At 52.6% G+C, this 18,920-nt stretch overlaps 1 protein-coding gene across 13 annotated transcripts in view; it reads right to left on the reverse strand.

Annotated features, from left to right (window-relative positions):
- Ptprf (protein tyrosine phosphatase, receptor type F) overlaps positions 1 to 18,920 on the reverse strand; it is a 74,435-nt gene that overhangs the window by 40,862 nt on the left and 14,653 nt on the right. For 10 of the 13 annotated variants that reach the window (XM_026777491.1, XM_026777498.1, XM_026777501.1 and 7 more), the window contains exons 3-6: positions 18,732 to 18,877; positions 18,414 to 18,555; positions 6,747 to 6,935; positions 1,586 to 1,603 (exon numbers count right to left, since the gene is read on the reverse strand). In XM_026777491.1, coding sequence (XP_026633292.1) covers positions 1,586 to 1,603; positions 6,747 to 6,935; positions 18,414 to 18,555; positions 18,732 to 18,877 — 495 coding nt within the window. The remainder of the gene's footprint in view (positions 1 to 1,585; positions 1,604 to 6,746; positions 6,936 to 18,413; positions 18,556 to 18,731; positions 18,878 to 18,920) is intronic. The other 3 variants (XM_013354787.2, XM_026777495.1, XM_026777493.1) reach the window with 1 other exon arrangement.

The raw sequence follows: 18,920 nt of genomic DNA on the forward strand, positions 1-18,920 counted from the left end.
CCCCCCCCCGTGACCAGAGCCTAAGTCTGGTCAGGAGGCCTCTGTTGGCTAGTTATTTTCATCAACTTGACGTCAGCTAGTCACGTGGGAAGAGGGAACCTCAATTGAGAAAAAGTCCCCATTAGACTAGACCGTAGACAAGTCTGTGGGATATTTTCTTGATTAACAATTGATGGAGGAGAGGGCCTGGCTCACTGCGGGTGATGTCAGGGCTGGGCAGGTAGTCCTGGACTGTATGAAAAATCAACCAAGCAAGTCACGGAGAGCAAGTCAGCTTTCCTCCACTGTCTCTGCTCCTGCTTGAGTTCCGGCCCTGGTTTCTGTCAATGACAGACTATAATCGGGACATGTTGATCAACTAAGCCCTTTCTTCCCCAAGTGGCCTTCGGTCGTGGTGTTTATCACAACAAAGGAAAGCTAACTAGGACAAGACCCAATATAGACCCTGAGTCAATCTGTACACAGACATCTCCAGTCTGATAGGGACACCCAGACCCATACAGACCCTGAGTCTATCTGTACACAGACATCTCCAGTCTATAGGGACACCCAGACCCAGTAGCAGGGAAAGCAGGTCAGTGTGCTAAGGTGATGTGCAGGGAGATCCAGAGAGGGAGGGGAACTGAGTTCTACCATCAGGACAAGTTACATCCCTCGGGAGGCGACCAGCCCCGACTCAACTTCTGTCCCGAGGACTCTTCACCGTACCCGAGGTTCTAGATGTACCCACAAACATTGACAAATGTAGGAAGAAAATGATGGGATAAAAAACAGAAACCACCATTCTGTGTGTGATAAACCGTCTACAATCCCACTCTCCTGTAAGTCTCACAGTCTGAGGGTAGCGGGTCCTTGCTCCAGTCCTAAGAGGAGGAGACGAACTTGAACTCTGATCTTTAGGAGTCCAGAGTCTATGCTTTCTCCCCAGCAGGCTGCAGTGCCCTATTCCAAGATGGCCGCTTGGAGAGACTGCAAGCTGACAGGTCAGGTGACCTAGTTATGCATGGGTCTCGGTATTTTCCCCACTGCCATCTAAAATCTAAATAGAATACCTAAAATAATCTAAAATCTCTAGTCCTTGCTGCTGAAGTGATATGGGGTGGGGGAGGGTTCTCATTGACCACAGGACCAAGGTATTAGGAGAACCACGTAGTAATTGAGGATTTTAAGGAAAAAGTTCTCAGGAAAAGGGCCAGACTTGTCATGCTCCCTAACCTTACAGGAAGTGTCTCCATCTATACCAGCCTTAGGGACAGGCTAGGTTTCTCTATGGGAACCAAATGGATCCCTTCTACGGGGCTGGCCTAGGAGTGGGGTGCAGGGCTTGGCATCCTGGGTGGTCTCAGGGCTATCTCCACAATGCAGACTTGTAATGGATGAGGTCACAGGAGGGGATGACCGAGAGTGGAGGTGTGTGGTGGCTGGTAGTGGCACTGTGGGGCTGGAGATGAAGAGACTGGAGAGGTCAGGATGGGTATGGGGAGGTGACGGACTGGACGGGATGGAGTGGAGGTGACCAACGGCGACAGTAGTGGCGTGGCGTGGTGCGGTGTGGCATGGCGAGATGCACGGACAGCATTCTTACCTCTGATTGGTGAACCACCTGGTGAGGTAATTTGAATGCAAATAAGATCAGAGAGAAACATTAGTACAAAAGGAAAGCCACAAAAGCCAAATCAGATAAAACAAAACACTAGAAAGGGGCCTTAACCTTCTGGAGAACTTGAGGCATCTGTTTAGGTGACTCAGGTGTTGTGTGACCTAGCACCAGGCTGGGCCAAGCTGAGTGGGGGTGGAGCATGTCCCCTGGGTCAATGGTACTGCTCTGAGGAAGTGGAGGGCAGGAGAAGGTGTTGATAGGAGTCAGGAAGGCAGGACTGGGCTCCTGTGACCCTTGCTGGCTGGGTTGATGGAAGGGAAGGGGAAGAAAAGAGGCAGCACCCACCCTAAAGATCACCCAAATCCCATTGGGTAAGTGTCTGAGGAGAGCACTCACCACCACAAAACCAGGGCATTTAAGCAGGCAGGGTTAAGGGAAGAGCTTACATAGGTTACCACCGGACCAGGGTTCCCCAGACACGGACCAGCCCTGGCATCCAGCAGTGGAGGGAGGTGTGGGACTCAGTCAGCTCACAGCCCAGTGGCTGACAGCCCATAAAACCCACCTGACTCTATTAAGGACAGAGTGATCAGAGCTCCCCAGCCTATCTGGTGAGAGGCAAAGGGCCAGACACCCTTGAGTGTCTGCTGCCTCCAAGCCCTAGGATCAGCAGCCAAGAGGGACAGGCACTTGCCTTCCAAAGCCAGGTCTATTATGAGGCCTGAGCAGGTTTGCCTTCCAACATGTGCCTCTCCCGAGACTCCCACTTCAACCACTGGAGCCAGGAACCTGTAGATAGACCCAGGTCCAAGTCTATCCACCCTCTGGCTCCTTTGGCAGCGGTGGGTTAGAAGTGTTCAGGGCCACAGATCAGGTCTTGTCTCACTGAACTTGGCAACAGCCCCCTGGAAAAATACCCATCTCTATGCACAAATGAGGGAACAGAGACCTGGAAACATTAAGAGGCTTAGATGTGAGGCAGCAGGATCTGGCCCGTCTAACTCAGGGCCTTCCTACTGGACATCCTGCAGACATGGAGACTGGAAGGAAAGTCGGTGGCTGGGAGTGTATGTGACCGCATGGCTAAGTGAGCACCGTCATACCAGTTCTCCATATGTAGACCAGAGGTCGGTGTGTGTGTATGTGTGTGTGCAGACCCCTTAGACAGGTCCACTAGATTAAAACCTGCAATTAATTTCTATAAATCTAAGACTGGGGGGAGGGCGTGGAGCATGCCTGCAATCTCAGCACTTGGGAGGCTGAGGCAGGATGACTGTGGAATGTTTCAGAACAGGTTGGAATATATAATAAGCATCATCACGTCAGCCAGAGCCATACGGTAAAGACCTTGCTTTAAAAACAGGGAGAGAGTTACTGGCCGTATTTAGCCACTTTCTCTCATGAATACAGAGTGACATTTCCTGGAGGGTACACACCCTATAATACTTAAATGTGGCTAAATGCAGCCACGTTTAAGCTCTACATTAACAATGAGGATTTTCTCACTAAATTTTTTTGTTTTAGAATATAATTATTTTTTTTAATTTCAGAATGTTTTTAATACTTAATAGTTTTTAAATTATTTTAAAATAATAATCAATAGGTATATTCTAGACAAACAAAGCCACCTTAAGGTTCTCTGAGTTAAAGTCAGCAATACTAAGACCAGAAAGTTGACCCGCTGACTGCCCTCCTTTCGTCTAAATCAGAGCTAGGGCAGGGGTTGTAGTGTATACAGCCAAGCGCCTGTGGCTTCTGCTCTTTCTATACCTAACCTACCGACTTCTCAGAATTGTACACTGCCTGCAAACAGAGACTCTGCCCTTTCTATTTCACTAGACGGCTATATGGGACTGAAGGGGCCCCAAGAGGCAGCCTCCCTAGGAGACTCATGCCAGTGAGCCCAGAAATTGTATTCACACACTGACTGTACCCTCCTGGAAGACCCGGCCACACGCACATCAGGGTGAAGTAGATGGGCACCTCTAGTCAGAGTATCTTACCAAAGGCCTCCTCCTGCAACCAGAGCCGCCATCTCCACTTGAAACCACTGGGTAGTGGGCATGCAGAAGGCTCGGATGGCTCTGTGGGTTAGTGACGGTGTTCTCTACAGTGGCATTCTCGCTCAGGCCTGGCAGAGCTTATGGGCAAACAGCCTCCCCTCAGGACCCAGCCTTGGACCCCACGGAGAGGTGAGGCTGTCGGGGCTATGGTTCTGTCACAGCCACAGTAGACCACTCTTTCTGTACTTGTCCTTCTTGGGCCTGCCTCAGGTCTCAAGCTCAGGTGGCCCATGAGGCTACTGTGGCAGCGTATCACACTGCTGCAGCAGGAAAAGAGCCCTTCATGGAGAGCTCACACCTCAGCTGTGCACACTGCCAGCCCGAGAGGCTGAGGTCTGGAGCCGTGGGACACGGCTACTTCTCAGGCTCCAGGTTTAGCACATGCTGTTAGAACGCACTGAGCACCGGTTACCTCCCAGGAGGGCCCTTAGACCCTCATCTCCACAGGTGACCTTCTGACCTGTGGGAAGTGGCTATGATAATCGTGGCCTGTCCTACTTGGGAAGGGTTACAAGAGACTCAGTGGTAACATAGGGTAGGAAAGCACCCTGTGAACTGCTGGTGACATGAAAACCACAAGGGGCCTGGTAAATACAGAGTGCACAGGGGACAACCCACTCTATGGAGGGATGTCTCCACATGGCTCCATCCCGAGCACTGGATACACAAGAACCGCCCGCCCCCTGACACGCACACACCCATGACCCTTACGTCAGTTTCCTGGTGGTAGGAAAGGTCAAAGGAGCAGCTAGCTATCCTCTTCAGTGACTGGTCCCAAAGGTCAATAGAATAGTCCTGCAGTGAGGACTTAGGAAGAACTGAGGATGGTGGGGAGGGGCACCTTGCCAAGCAAACCTGTCTCAGCCCCACCACATCCCGTCTAGGTAAGCAGGGCTGGAGACAGCGCTGGTAACTGTGGCTCCTGGGGAACAGCCAGAAGCTGGGTACAGGCTCCCTGCAAACGGGGAAGTGGCGGGAAGCAGGACAGAGACGGTACCATAAACTCGGCAGCAAACTGCCCGTTTGCTTAAGGCAGCTGCTCTGTAAGCTGAGAAAAGCTGGTGATGAAGTTAATTTGACTGAGGTCAGAGAACTAATTAGGGTGGATCTAGATAGGACAGGATGAGATAAAGCTGGCCATGTGGGCAGTGTGCCTTGACCGAGAGCACGCATCTGACCACGCGGGCAGGGTCAAGGGTTCTAAGCCCAGGGTCCAGCGTAGCATGGCTTTCACAGTCTAGGAAGAAGATGAACAGACAATAGCACAGGCTGCGAGAGGACAGAGTTTCTAGAGAGAGCCCCGAGGCAGGGAGAACAGTGGTATCCCTGATTACGACAGAGGCTGCGGAAAGAGAAGAGGGACCAATTTGAGAGCCACGTGGTGGTACATGGAGAGGATGTGATTCCTCACCGGATGGAGTGTTGGGTCTTTCAGGCTGCCACTCGTGGAGAAAGGGTCAGTGGGAGCAGGGCATGGCTGTTTATAAAGGAAGTCATTGTTCGTCCAAGATGGGGGACATCCGGAAGGCACTGAATGTGGGCCCTGGAGCTCACACAGGACGTTTGGGCTGTGTTGACCAGTAGGGGTACAAATAAGGAGGTAGTGACTGAGGAACCAGGAGCAATGGGTTCGCCTGCCAGGGGACAGACTATGTCAGTAAGGATGAGACTGGCAGGTCTCTCATCTGGAGGAACCAGCATTTCATGCAAGACTAACAGCGCAGCTAGAGGCAAGTCAAGGTGGTAAATCCCAAGGGGAGGCAGGAGGGTTTGCTCAAGAAGGAGGAAGGGCTGTTGGCCACTGTGAGGACAAAGAGGAAGAGCCTGAGCAGCATCCGGTGGAGTGATGGGCAGGGGAGGGGTGGCATGGGGTCTGGCACACAGTAAGCACTACATAAATTCTTGATGAACAAATGCTGGAGACACCGGGCCTTCCCAGAACTGCTGCCTGCCACAGTCAATGCCATTCGGGGAGGAGTCAAGCCTGTAGGGAGGACCGTCTGGCAGCATGGGGAACCTGCCTGGGGCACCCATGAGCAAATGCAGGGGAGATAGCCATGCCGGCCGCTGTGCTGTGCTGGGCAGCAGCCACAAACGCTACCGGACCATTTCCTGCCTTGATTATGGCTGTTTTAATTAACTGCACTACAGCTGCCTCCATCTTGTTGAGTTTTAATTAAATTAAATGAGCTAACACTTCGTGGGCTGTCTCAGGCGGCCGTGGCTGGGGCCGGAACCCTGCCCTGCTGGGGGGCTCATCACTCCCTTTTCTCCCTGGCACCAAGACGGTGTGGGCCTGATGGAAGATGATGGAGGGGGGGGCTGAGAGTAGTAGGCACCCCCGAAGCCAGCAGAGACCCCAAAGAGGCAGTCACATTCTTCATGATGTTGACATCACAGCTGATGGACAGCAGAAGCTCAAACCAAAGCTGGGCTTACCAACAACCAGCAAGACTTCTGGAGCAGAGTCTGAGGGTCTATCCTGAGCTGCTAGCGGATGTAGCATGCAGCCCTGATGACTCTGATCCTCCTTTCCCACCCACTCCATACCCACAAGATCAGAATCAATTTTCTTGACGGGAGCCTCACAGGCAGATCGATCAATGGGGCGACACCTCCCTCCTGGTCACAGTGGCATCCTTGTTCCCAGGGCTCCAAGGTGGCTCAACTGAGACATCCATAGGAGACAGGTGGCTCTGGTGGCCAAAGGACAGAGGCAAATCCCCCTAGTTTCAGGCTCTTAAGGTTCATTTGATGCCTGATGAATCAAGCATCACTGGCTTCTTCCCCAGAAAACCGTGCTGCCTAGAAAAACAGAGACATAGGCTGGGCTATGGGAAAAGCAGAAGATGAAAATCCAGAGGCGCCCTCCTCAGGCTGTCATGCTTGGAGGAGCAAAATCAGCCCTAGCATCTAACAATCCCGGAATGATCAGGACAGCACTTGCCACTGCATCCTCTTCCCAAGGCAAGATCTGGTCCATGACATTGGGGACACTACTCAGTCTGCCTTGGAACGTTCACTCCCCATCCCCATGAATTCCCCATGGTACTCATGGCTCCTAAACTCTGTCCTCAGCTCACCTGAGCGTAGCTGCTTGATGCGGCCGTTGCTTAAAGTAGGGTCCACAGGAAGGAAGTCTTTGAACCAGGAGATCTCAGGGTCTGGATTCCCACCAGCTGCACACAGCATGGTGGCCGTACGAGCCTTCTCTACCACCTTCAGCTGAGGTCCCATGTCGATGGTCGGGAACCCGGCCGGCAGCTGGTCCTCTGCAGACAAAGGGTGACATGTGCATTAGGACTGGCCCTGTTGCCCCTGAAGGCCTCCCTGTAGCTGCTTCTGACTTTCAGGTTAGTTGGGACCCACAATACCCTTCTCTTTTCCACCCCTGACTTCTAAGCACGAGCCCTACCCCAAAAGAGGAGTCAAGAGACCTAAGTCCTTTTGGCAAGGCAGGGGCTGCAGGAGGGCCCGCACTATCACATCCCTGCTGGGGAGTTTCCAAGTCTGGGAAGCACAGACTGAAGACGTCAGCACTTATCTCTCTAGGTCCTGGGAAGAACAGAGATCAATGCTCTGCTGGCTGCAGTACAGAGTGCTATATGGACACTGGGCGGGGGCAGCAGGGGCGATACAAAGCACCAATAGCCACAACCCCACTAGAGGCTCTGAGCTCGTCCAGCCTCCACTTCCTTGTCAGCACATGTGATATCCCTGCTTGGCCTGGATCCTTTCAGATCTACCTTGTGGCAGAGCCCCAGGTCACTGACCCTGGCACCTGTCCTCTTGATGACCTAACTCTAGAGTCTTGCCTCTGACCATTCTCTGCTGCAGCCTTGACCCTTGCCCTTCTTTCTCACTCAAACCTGACCCTGACAACCATGACCAGGCCCTAAGGACCATGTCTGAGTATGAGCTGGCTAAGACGACCAAAATAAAACAAACAAATAGCCCTGGTTTTTCCTCTCCACTTTTCCTGGAGCTAGTGACTCCCAGAGGAAATCACTTGCACAAGGCCCATTCTTGCTTCACACAGGTTCCTAAAGCAGCCCTCATGGACTGAGGCAAAGCTACCCAATCTCCATCTTTCAGAAGCATCAAGAACTGGGAAGCCAGGCACTGGACTAGTGTAGACCATGGGGAACTCCCATCTCCACCACTACCTACCACCTTTAGGGCCTGTATGTGCTCTTTACTCTCTGTTTTCCATCTGTCTACTGGGGTTAGGTGTCCACTATGTAAAGATACTTTAAAGACTTCATCAGGGCACTGGGGAGTACCTGATACAGGACCTGCACCCAGAGCCACCCATACAGAACAGGTGGTTCAGGTACTGAAACTATAGCCTGAGGCCCTTTCATTCTAGACTAGTAAGAAGTCCTTCCCACTGGAACACAACCATCGAATGTTCTCTAGAACTCAGCAATCCCTCTCCTCTCCCAGGCTTGGTTCTCAATGAGGGCTCTGGGAATGTCTGCCCTTTGTCTACCTTTGGAAAAAAAACCTTGGGCCTTGCAGTGGGGAAAAGCGGCACAACTCTGCATTTCCCTCTCACATGCCCAGCACAGCGTTACTGTGTGAGAACATTTGTTGAGGCCAGGCTCCCATGCTAGAGAGACTCAGCCTCAAAAGGGAGAAAAGTAAAGGGCAGGTGGCAACACCAGCTTTCCCTGCTCACTCTGGAGACCTAAGGGGGGGGCAATTAGGGGCACAGACATGAGAGGAAGCTGGAGGAACCACAGCAGGCAGAGGAACCTCATTAAAGTTGCAACTTCTAGCCAGGATGTGGTGCCGCAAGCCTTTAATCCCAGCATTTGGGAGGCAGAAGCAGGCAGATCTCTCAAGGCCAGCCTGATCTACAAAGTGAGTTCCAGGATAGCCAGAATTGTTACACAGAGAAACCCTGTCCCAAAAAAAAAACAAAACAAAACAACAACAACAAAAAATTGCAACTTTTAGGGATATCCCAGAAGAGTGCCTGGCTGGGGCACAGAACTCTCAGTATGGCCCCTGACTTCCCTGGAACTGGCTATACACACCCCTGCTCACAGTCCTGTAAGTTCAGGACGCAAACACTGGGTGTCCTTGGCTATAACTACGATCCCACAGTGACCTGACTCTCCACTCTGATTCTTGAAAAGGATTATATTAAACATAGGCGAGAGAACAGAGAGAGCTGCGTGTGTGCAGCTTCTTTGGCCTGCTATCAATTGGAAGATTGCAAGCAAGATTGATAGCAAGACCCGAGGCCTAGGGGCACCCTCCCCACCCCTTCCAACAGTTGGGGATGCTCAAGACTGCTAGAGCTACTCACTGACCAGGGCACCAAACTTGCTCTTCCCAGATTTTATGCCTACCTGCTTGAGCGAATGGGCTTCAGGGTGAGGGGTGACTAGGTCCTGACAGAGCCATAGCCCAGGAGTTACCTAGCCTCTGTCGCCTACTGCCTGGAGGTGAGGACCAAGGATGAAAGCACTACAAATGCCTGCAGCCCCATGTCCCAGGAATCGACTGTGAATTCTTGACACAGGGAAGGTCTTTGGGACCTATGCCAAATTAAGGACAATTAATTTTCCTCCCTCAATTATCACGCCCTCAAATGGCTCGTCCTTGGCTCAGATCGTCCCTCAGGCACCACTGCCAAAGCCTAAAACCAGTGAGTGTAAAGAGCTGTCTACTGAATAGCAGGACCCAAACGCCAGTCCCCTGTGCCAACTAGGCTCCCAGGCAGTAATGGAAAGGCTGCTCTCCCCACCCCCGCCCGGGAGTGTGTGTGAGTCTCTCAGGAGGACTCCAGCCCCTCAGGACTGACCAGATGCTATTTCATCCTCCTCTTCCAACTGGGAGCCTTAAGCATATTCACACCAGTTAAGGACAATAGATATTTCCCAGATGCCTGTTGGGCGACTGGCTTCATGTGGGCCAGCACAACTGGCACACTTGCCACCGTCACCCCCCAGTGCCACTAGAGCCGTGTCTAGAGGAGTGTGAACTGCTCAGGTTAATGATCAAGGCAGATTTCTCAAGAGGATGTCACTGTCACTTCCAACCCATCAACAACTGAGAAAACTGAGGCCTCTGGACACCAGGGATAAAAGGTTCCAAGCATGAAGCATTCACTCTGTTGCAGGTACTCTCTAAAAGCTTTACAAAATGACAATCTTTACCAAAACCCTATGAGGCATATGAGCAAATGGGGACTTGGCAGAAACCTAGAAACCCGCCCAAGGTCACTCAGTTAAACTGGGGGTGGGGCTTGGAGGAAAGCCCTGCTAAGACCCCAGTGCTTTAGTGCTTTAGATGCCTGAACAGGTGGGCAGGTCAGGGCTGAGGGAAGGGAGGGGCATCCCTGGGGGAACCACGCCCTTTCCCATTTCTACACCTTCAACTGACTTCCGGCTTCACTGCAGCCCCCCCCCATGCACACACGCCCCTGCGTTTTCAGGTGCTACGAAGGTAAGTCCACTGCTCCCCACATGTGAACACCCCTGCATGCACCCACGTTCCAAAGGCGGGTTGCACGGGTCACGCTATAGACCCTCCAAACGTGTCCTGCCAGTACAGGGGTTGCTGGCGAGGGAGGGCCCCTCCCCCCTCCAGGCCACCCGGTAACCATGACGACGGTGGAGAGGCGGGTGCCACGGTGGAAGGGCTGCGCGCACTTGTGTCCGAGCGGGCGCGCGCCTCCGTGTCCAAGTCCTACTGGGCGCCGCCCTTCCCGCCCCCGCCTGGGCGGAGCAGCCGCGCCTCCACCCTGGACCCTGCTGTGGGGGGGGGGGGGCCGCGGACATTCCCTCCTTAGGCATTCCAGCTCCACCGACGCAGCGCACCCAGCTCCCGCCTGCCAGGGTCAGCACAGTGCAATAGGCTGTAAGTTGCCTCTGCATATATAGTCCGCAGTGTCAGCCAGACCCTCCACTGCACCTAGGGTTCCCAAAGCAGAAAGAGAAGCCCACTGAGGCTTCGCGGGACTTTGAAAAGGTACCAACCCTGTAGCTTAAGCCTGGACAGTCTCCACACATAATCGAAAGTCTGCCCCACCCGAACAGATCTGTGCACTTACAGTGAGCATTCAAGTATTTATGAATGGCTCCTGCACCCAACTGCGCTACCCTTTAAATACTGTACTTGGGAGACCTAAGCCCTTCCCTGGAGAGGTCCTGGTTGTCTCAGAGATGAGAGGGCATGTGGCAGGGCGTGTCTACGGATGGGGGAGCAGGGAGCGGGCTTTAGGTCCCTCAGTAGAAGAACTAATCAGTGTGACTCCACCTCTCACCTGCTATCTTGGTGACTTCCTGGAGGAAGGAGGATCAAGAATGTGCACAGGAGGCAGAAAGCTTCCCTTGCGCACTGCCTGAGTAAAGACTCTAAGGAGGATGGAGGGACAATAAATAGCAAGGTGAGTCTGCGGGTATGTACTGGAGTTCTGAGAGATGAGGACGGGGAGGGGTGGGTGGAGAAGTTTAGACCAACAAGCTACAATGACTGGGGGGAGGAGGGAGGCTGCTGAAGGGCCCTAGAGAGCACACACAGGTCTCTTTGTCCAGCTCAGCCTGGGATGCTTGGGGCGGAGTCTGAGCCAGAGGCTGGGGGCTGCACCAGGGAAGCTAACAGATGGAGATGCTTTAGAGGGGAGGGGGTGAAGGTAGGGGCAAGCACCAGCACAGTCTGTCAGTGAGACCTCTTCACCCGTGTTTACCCAGCTTCATGGCATCTCTGAATACAGGCACATATGCGCATGCACATACCCAGGCTCCCTGGGGTGGTACCGTCTGTGCGGCTGACCCCTCCTCTATGCACGGGCATATCGCCCTGTCCCTGAACACGCAGACACCTTAGAAACATGCACAGCCAGGGACCTAGAGAACTACATGGAGAAAGAGACAGGTGCAAAAATAGAAGCCTCCATGTGCATGTGGAGGGGCATCCGCAGTGACAAGCACCTGTGGAAACAGACTCCTGCAGGCAGATCCAGAGGTGGTATGCGCAGAGATATGGAACACAAACGGGAAGAGATGCACCATCAGAGAGACACATATGCTAAGATGCATGCACCTGGGGACACAGGCAAAGACCAAAACCACGCAGGAACCTCTCTGTGGGTGGCCAGACCCCACCCTGCCATTCAGGCACTCCAAGGAAGCCCAAGGCCACCTCAGTTCTGTCCCCAAGGCAGCTCCATCTTTGGCGAAGACAGGGTCAAGACAGCAAGCCCTCCCAAACCTGTAAGCTCTCATTCTCAGGGCCTAGCCGCACGCACCCCCAAGTTCCCAGGCAGTGGGGGGCCTGAGGGGCCTCAGGGCCCATCTCCCTTCGCAGCTTTCAGTCTCGACTTTCAGCTGTTTTTCCAAGAGAAAACTCCCACCTCTTCTAGCACTCAGATTTCATCAAACTTGGCATCTTAAAAGCCTGTTTTGTTTTTGAGTCTGAGCTGTTTGGGGCCTGTCGGCAGCCAGGCCTCCTTCTCTCAGTAATCCCCCCTCCCCTGGGCTTCCCTGGCACTCCACATCGTCCTACTCAACCTGGCAGGTGAGGACTCCCCATCCATCGTGCATACTCAGTAAACTCAGGGGCCATTGCCTGGTCCCCACATTTTAGTTCCTGGCTCTGGCTATGCTGGGCACTCCCCCTCCTGCTGTTCCTCTACCCCAGTTCTGCTCCGTGAATATTCTTTTTAACCATTTACCTCTCTAGGTTCAAGCCTTGCTCCCAGTCACTTCAGACCACTGACAGCCTCCCACTCGGTCTTCAGCCCCCTGCAGCCCGGCTGCCCCCGCCCCCCCGCCCCTTCTCGAGGGCACTAGCCAAGGTCAGCGGCAACTCCAGAGCTAAATCCAAAGGACACTCACTGCCCAATGCTTATCTCACTTGGCTTCTCCTCCTTCACACTCCTTCATCAACTTCCATTGCCTCCCTTATTCCTGGCTCCCCTCTTATCTCCCAAGGAAGCTCCTCCCAACAGCTAAAGTCAGTTCCTGGAGATTCTTCTGCCTTGGCTTCTTGGCTTTATGATTCCATCTCCAGCTGCCCCTCCAGGGGGCCAGGCAAGGCCATACCAGGCCTTCTCGACATCTTTCCCTGGATGTACACACACAACCAACTTGGCAATTTTCAACTCACCCTCTCAGACCTGGGCCTACTATTAGAAAGTGGTCCCACCATCTACCTAGGCCTGGAACCAGGAACCCAGAGCTACCTTGGCTCTCAGAGCGAGGCAGCTGGCAGAATGACACCTAGCATGCTCTTGATCTCTCTCCCTTTCTCCTCTACTCACAGCAAGGTTCAGGGCAAAGCTCTCTTGCCTAACCACATCTTCCCCCCACTGCTGGGAAGCACTTCCACCCCACTTTGCACCAAGGACTTCTATAAACGTGAATCTGGTGACGCCATTGCCCTTAAGCATTTCCTTCCCTGGGCAGCCAGGGTGAGGACACCTTATCAAGGATGGAGACTATACATCCAGGGTCACAAGCCAGGGCAAAGAACAGTAAGCACAAAACAGGCCTGAGAGCCACCTGTGACCGCAGTGATTGAGAACTAGCTTAGGCATAGGGGAAGTTCTATGTACACCACTAACAGAGATAACCCCATACCACAGGAGAATCCATTAAAAAAAAGTTCACCAGGGTCCTTGAAGACTACCAGAACTAGAAAAGACGAGAGGATTCCAGGGACCCAGAAACCCAGGGCCTGACCTTCCAGAGCATGTACTTCTGCCCCATTCCAACAGTGCCTTCCTACCATCTCAAAATGGGGCCCAAACCTCCAAAGTTCAGCTACAGCACTTCACATCTGCATGGCCCTGAAATCTACGTGGTCACAGGGAATGGAGGTCAGGTCCCAAAGGTTGCTGGGCCAGCGGCAGGCAGTGCCATTGCTGCCAGGAAAGAACAAGGCTATCTGGGGTTCCAGATTTGGGACTTTCTATGGTAGCTCTTTACCTTAATCTTTCTACCATGAGTGAAGGGAACAGAAAGGTTTAGGGGAGGGAAAGATGGCTCCCTGGGAAAGCATATTCTCATCCGGCCCAGGCAGGACACCAAGGGACAGGTCATAGTTTGCTCATCACACTGTGTGTGTGTCTTAAGAAGCTATTCATCACCCCACAGCCTCAGAGTCTACCGCGGTGAGAACAAGTACATAAGCCAAGATCCAGTGTTACACAGAAACACCCTTGATCCTGGCCTCGCCAGGTGGGCAATGTTAGACACTCTAGCTGGATCCCTGGGCCAAGTGGCAAAGGAGACACAGCCCTGCCCACTTAGCAGACACAGGGGCCAGAGGGAAGCAGGCAGAAGGCCAAGAGGGCCAGGTGGGAACTGTGGAAGAAAGGAGAGGTCCTAAAGCCTCCGAAAGCCACGTTTAGTCAGGACTCATCCAGTGTGCCTTCCTCTTGGCTTGGTTATAGGAACTGCCAAGGTGCCACTGCGGCAGATGCCAATAATACTTTAGATCACCATGCTGCCCAGCATTCATCGCTGCCCGACAGATCAAAGCAGAGACTCGGTGGCATCCCAGAGACGACGTATCTGAATATGACACCCCTGACTTCCCACCAGCACCAGACTGACCCTACACACCCAGCTCACCCAGCTCAGGCCGCCAACTCTCCTGCTATTCACAAAGCTAAGGTATAATACCACATGCTGTAAACCTTGTGTCACACACACACACACACACACACTATACCACCACCTGCCATATGTATCCCACAATCCAGATACTGCCTGCTGTGCACATGTGCGTGTGTACACATCCTGATGCACACGGAGCCCATAAAGTACACACCACCTGCTTACACATGCCCCTCCCCCACTGCCTGAGGCACACATGCACAGATCCTGCTACACAACTCCTCTGGTATGAGGCCCACTCCTCATACAAAGTGTTGTGTATACACAACACTTCACACACATGCTCACACCACTGTAAGCACACCATCTGCTTTGTCCACGAAAAGACAAACACTAAGTCCCTGAGCCTGGCCCCCAGGACAAGTCAGAAACAGTCTAATCAGCTCACAGCCTGATGATTCCCAGGAAGATGATTCCCCATCTTCCTCTGGGCATTCTGTGTCCCTTCCAGAACCTACCCAGTTACTAAGGCTCCACCTACACCTTTGGCTGTTCACCCTCCCCCTAGGGTGTTCCCCAACCATGGTTCTGCCTGGCCTGGACTCTGCAACCCCTTGGGGACTCTATGACCTCCAAACTGAGCTCAACATCCTTACTATACCCCCCCACACCTTTGAAGGGAAAGCCCAGAATCAAGGCCTGACTCCCCTCCCCCACCCCTCGTGAGGGAAAATGTCAGATTCCCTGTCTCAGTGGCGGCAGCGGGCGGGTTGGAGGGGGAATGATTCAGCCACCGCCTCAAGAGTGTGGAACGAGAAGAGCTTTTCCTGCCATTACCCGGCGAGGGAGAGGCTGGCGCGCTAATGGCTTCAATTACCACTCAGACAGGAACGCTGGGCGGCAGGCCCTGGTACTCGTCACAGCCTAGGACAGGACAGGCCCACCCCCAGACACCTTGTGCTGGACACCCCACCTTATAGACAGGGACACTGGCACATGGACTGACCATCCCGGGACAGTGGGCTAAGGCTCACACAGTTACCAGTAGCAGAGCAGTCACGAGGGATTTGGCATGGCAGTGTCCCCAGAGGCTGCAACGGGAGAAGCATGAGGTGGACCGAGGGTGGAATGAGGCAAGGGCCGAGGGCTCCCAAAGGAAGTATGATGCTGGGGTTCCCTTTTTAACATACACTGATCCTGTACCTGGACCAGGCTCCTGAGGCATTCTCCAGCCACTCTGAAAGCACCTATCTCGATGCGCAGGCTTACACCCTTGTGTGTCTGGAGGTGCACACATTGTGTGAGACATGGGTAAAGGTTTCAGGCATTATTCCCCAGCCCTCAAACCAAGTTCGTGTCCTCACTACTATGCCTCTGTGGTGGTCTCACAAGAATGGCCATGGTTCTTCCCTGGTGCCACCCCAGCACTCCAAAAAAAAAAAAAAAAAAAAAAAAAAGTCATCTTTTCACCTATTTTCTGCATGCACCCCAGCTTTCCTGGAACCCTAGGAAGGAGGAATGTGGAGGAAACGGGGCAGGGTTAGTCTAGGATGCCTCTCTGAGGTCCCAGCCCCTGACATTCCTTTCTGCCAAGCCTTAAGCTGGTCAAGGTTACAAAGACCCATAGGTCAGCATTTTGTCTTGCTGGTGCTGTGTTTCAGGAGCAGGAGGGGCTCACGAGACCCACAATTCCAACCGTTCTATTGCAGTAGAGACTTGTCCCACACTCCAGACACCTTCCAGTTCCCACAGGTTTATAAATATACATTCTCAAGCCCAAGACTGGGATAAAAGTACGTGTCCTGTACTGGGTTCCATCTCCAACACCACATAATAGTGAATAACTCCTAATCCATGAAAAGAAACTCTTGACTAGCAAGGCCGTTCCTAATGGCAACCCTCTGCAAGTGGGAGTCCTCTTCCCCAGGCCTTAGACCCTAAGGCATGAAGTTGCCAGGGCAGTGGGGATATCTGGGAGGAGCTAGCTTTCCATTCTCACAAGGAGACCGCTCCCCAGCCGGAGAGCCCCAGAAGATGCCACAGGGGCCACAGCTCCAGTCTCCCAGACCTCCACTCAGATGCCAGGCAGGGCACATGGCTCTGCTGGGGCAGATGCCAACGGGTTCAAGTTTGGGACAGAAATACTTTTCCTGGGTCACAAAATTGGAGAAATGTCGGTCAGAAATGTCAGGAAGGAACTTTAGAACCAATGATTTCATCCCAGCGCCGGCTGTCTGGGCTCTCGCTCCCCAGATGGAACGGACAGTGGGGCTAATACAACCCAGATGACACCAAGTGGCAGCAGCTCAAGTGTCTAAGTCCACTCACACTGAAATCCTGGGACACACTTTATACTGTAATTAAAGCGCCACACTAGCTTGGACAGTGGGTACTGCATCCTGGCTCCAAGACGGAACAAACGAGGCTCAGAGGCAGAGTTACCAGTCCAGGGTCCCTGTCTTAACCATTGTCATCTATGGCTCATCTACAGGGGAGGGTCTAAAACAGCTCTGTGAGAACCCACTGACGCACACAAGACACACAGATGCAAGAATTACTGAATGGATGCGTGTGAAGGGATAAAGTCAAAGCGTAAAAATGGCCAATGTGAAAAGATGTTCAACTGCTCTTGTAATCAAAGAAATGCAAATTAAATTGAGATGCCATTTTTTTGCCTATTAACTTGGCAAAGATTTTTTTAATGGTAATTTCCACTGCTGGTGGAGATGTGCAGGGAAGAGGCTCTCTTCTGCGCTCTCTGCTAATATAAACCGATATAATCTTCTAGAAATATCAGAAGCTTAAAAATGCATGTGCCCTTTGACTTTAGCAATTCCTCCATGAACCTAGTATACAGAATGATCGGCTAAGCGACATTATCTTTAAGGACATGTATAGCACTCGGCTTACAAAGGCTGAAAGCTGGGAACATATACACCCAACAAAAAGGGAACAGCTAAATAAATTAGGGTGCTTCCATGTAACAGCTTACCCACAGCCATTAAAAATAATGAGGCAGAAGAATATTTAATGACAAGGAAAATGTTCACAGTATGTTTTTTGAAGCAATGGCTGGGGAGATGACTCAGTAAAGCACCTCCTGAGCAAGCAGAAGACTTGAGTTCAGTTTCCTTGCACCCGAGTGAGAGGCTAGGTATGGCGGTTGAGTGCCTGGAACCCTGGGGCTAGGAAAGGCAGGTAGAGATAGGTGGATTCCTAGAGCACCCCAGGCAGCTGGGCTATCCCAATAGCGAGCGAGTTTGTCTGAAAAGCTGAGTTAGTCCTCTAACATGGGAAAAATCAAAACAAGATCCAAAGTCATGGAACAAATATATGGACACACATATACAAATCATACACACCGAAAATGGGCTACCAATAACTAGCCAATAGCAGTAGAGGTAGGACGGCAAGAGATCATTACTTCTCCCTATGCTCTATCCTAGACGCAGTTTTTTAGCAGTGAACAGATACTGGTATTGCATTTAAAAAAGAAAGCGCCAATCAATGCGGTATTTTGAAGACGCACGTGCAGATTCATGCAGCCACTGTGGTTAGGGTTTAATCGTGTCACTTCCCGCCCTATTTGTGGTTTTTCTACGTCTTAAGGAAGGGTTTGCGTCTCAGCCCGATCCTCCAGGCCCACTGAAGGCTCTCCTCCTCCGTGCTCTCCAGTTCTCCAACCGTCACTCGAAAAGCCTCCCATGGACCACTCAGAGTCCTGGACGGAGTTTCCCCGTACACCCTGGGCCCTAGCAAAGGCCTAGAAGCCAAGTGTCCCCATTCCTTACAGAATTTACTGGACACTGCATGAGGGTGGCACACATTAAGTGAGATTCTGGGCTTCGTGGCAGTTCAGGGAAAGTGTATGAGTGAATGAATGAGCGAGCCCCCAGATGAGGAAAAGACACAAATACTCGCACACAGAACCCAACTCCTTGATCTGGGCACCAGGAAGACGCTGACACCAACTGCCAGGCTTCACTGCCACAGCCACATAGCCCCAGGGCTGCACAGCTGCCGCACCTCCCCTCTAGTCTGACCCAGCTCAGCACACAGCTGGCTTCAGTGCAGGCTAGCGATCCAGGCCTGGTCAGCACTGACTCTCACCCACCCCAGGACGGCCATGCTCAGCCCAGCAAGGCCACCATGCCTGGCCCTCTCAGCACGTACCTTCAAGCACCGAGAGCTTGGCGCTTGTGTTGATCTCGCCTAGACTGTTCGTGGCTGTGCACTCATAAATGGCTTCGTCCCGCTGCACTCGTAATGGCTGGATCCGCAGCACTGACCCTGCTCCATCGTCAAACTCAATTACCTGTTACAGGACAGATGTGGTCATACCTGTTAGACATGTGGGGACCTACTGGAGACGCTTTTCCTCACATCCCCAAAAGGCCCCTGAGGGAGATTAGGAGGAACAAGAGAATGACCACACAGAGAGCAGGCCAACCCTAAAGCCTACCCAGTCCTCCCAGCCAGCCAAGGACAAACCTCAAAGCGCTGGGAGCTGACTTTCTTCCCCTTCTTCATCCATGTGATTCGAGGCTTGGGTTCCCCTGTGGCCTGGCACACGAAGGAGGCCACCCCTCCCGACAGCCCAATCTGGTCCTCGGGGACCTTAACAAAGACAGGTTTGCCTGGAAGAGAGAGAGAGAGACACTAAATCATGGTGGCATGGTC

Source organism: Microtus ochrogaster, unplaced genomic scaffold, assembly GCF_000317375.1.
Source record: "Microtus ochrogaster isolate Prairie Vole_2 unplaced genomic scaffold, MicOch1.0 UNK69, whole genome shotgun sequence".
Taxonomy (NCBI): domain Eukaryota; kingdom Metazoa; phylum Chordata; class Mammalia; order Rodentia; family Cricetidae; genus Microtus; species Microtus ochrogaster.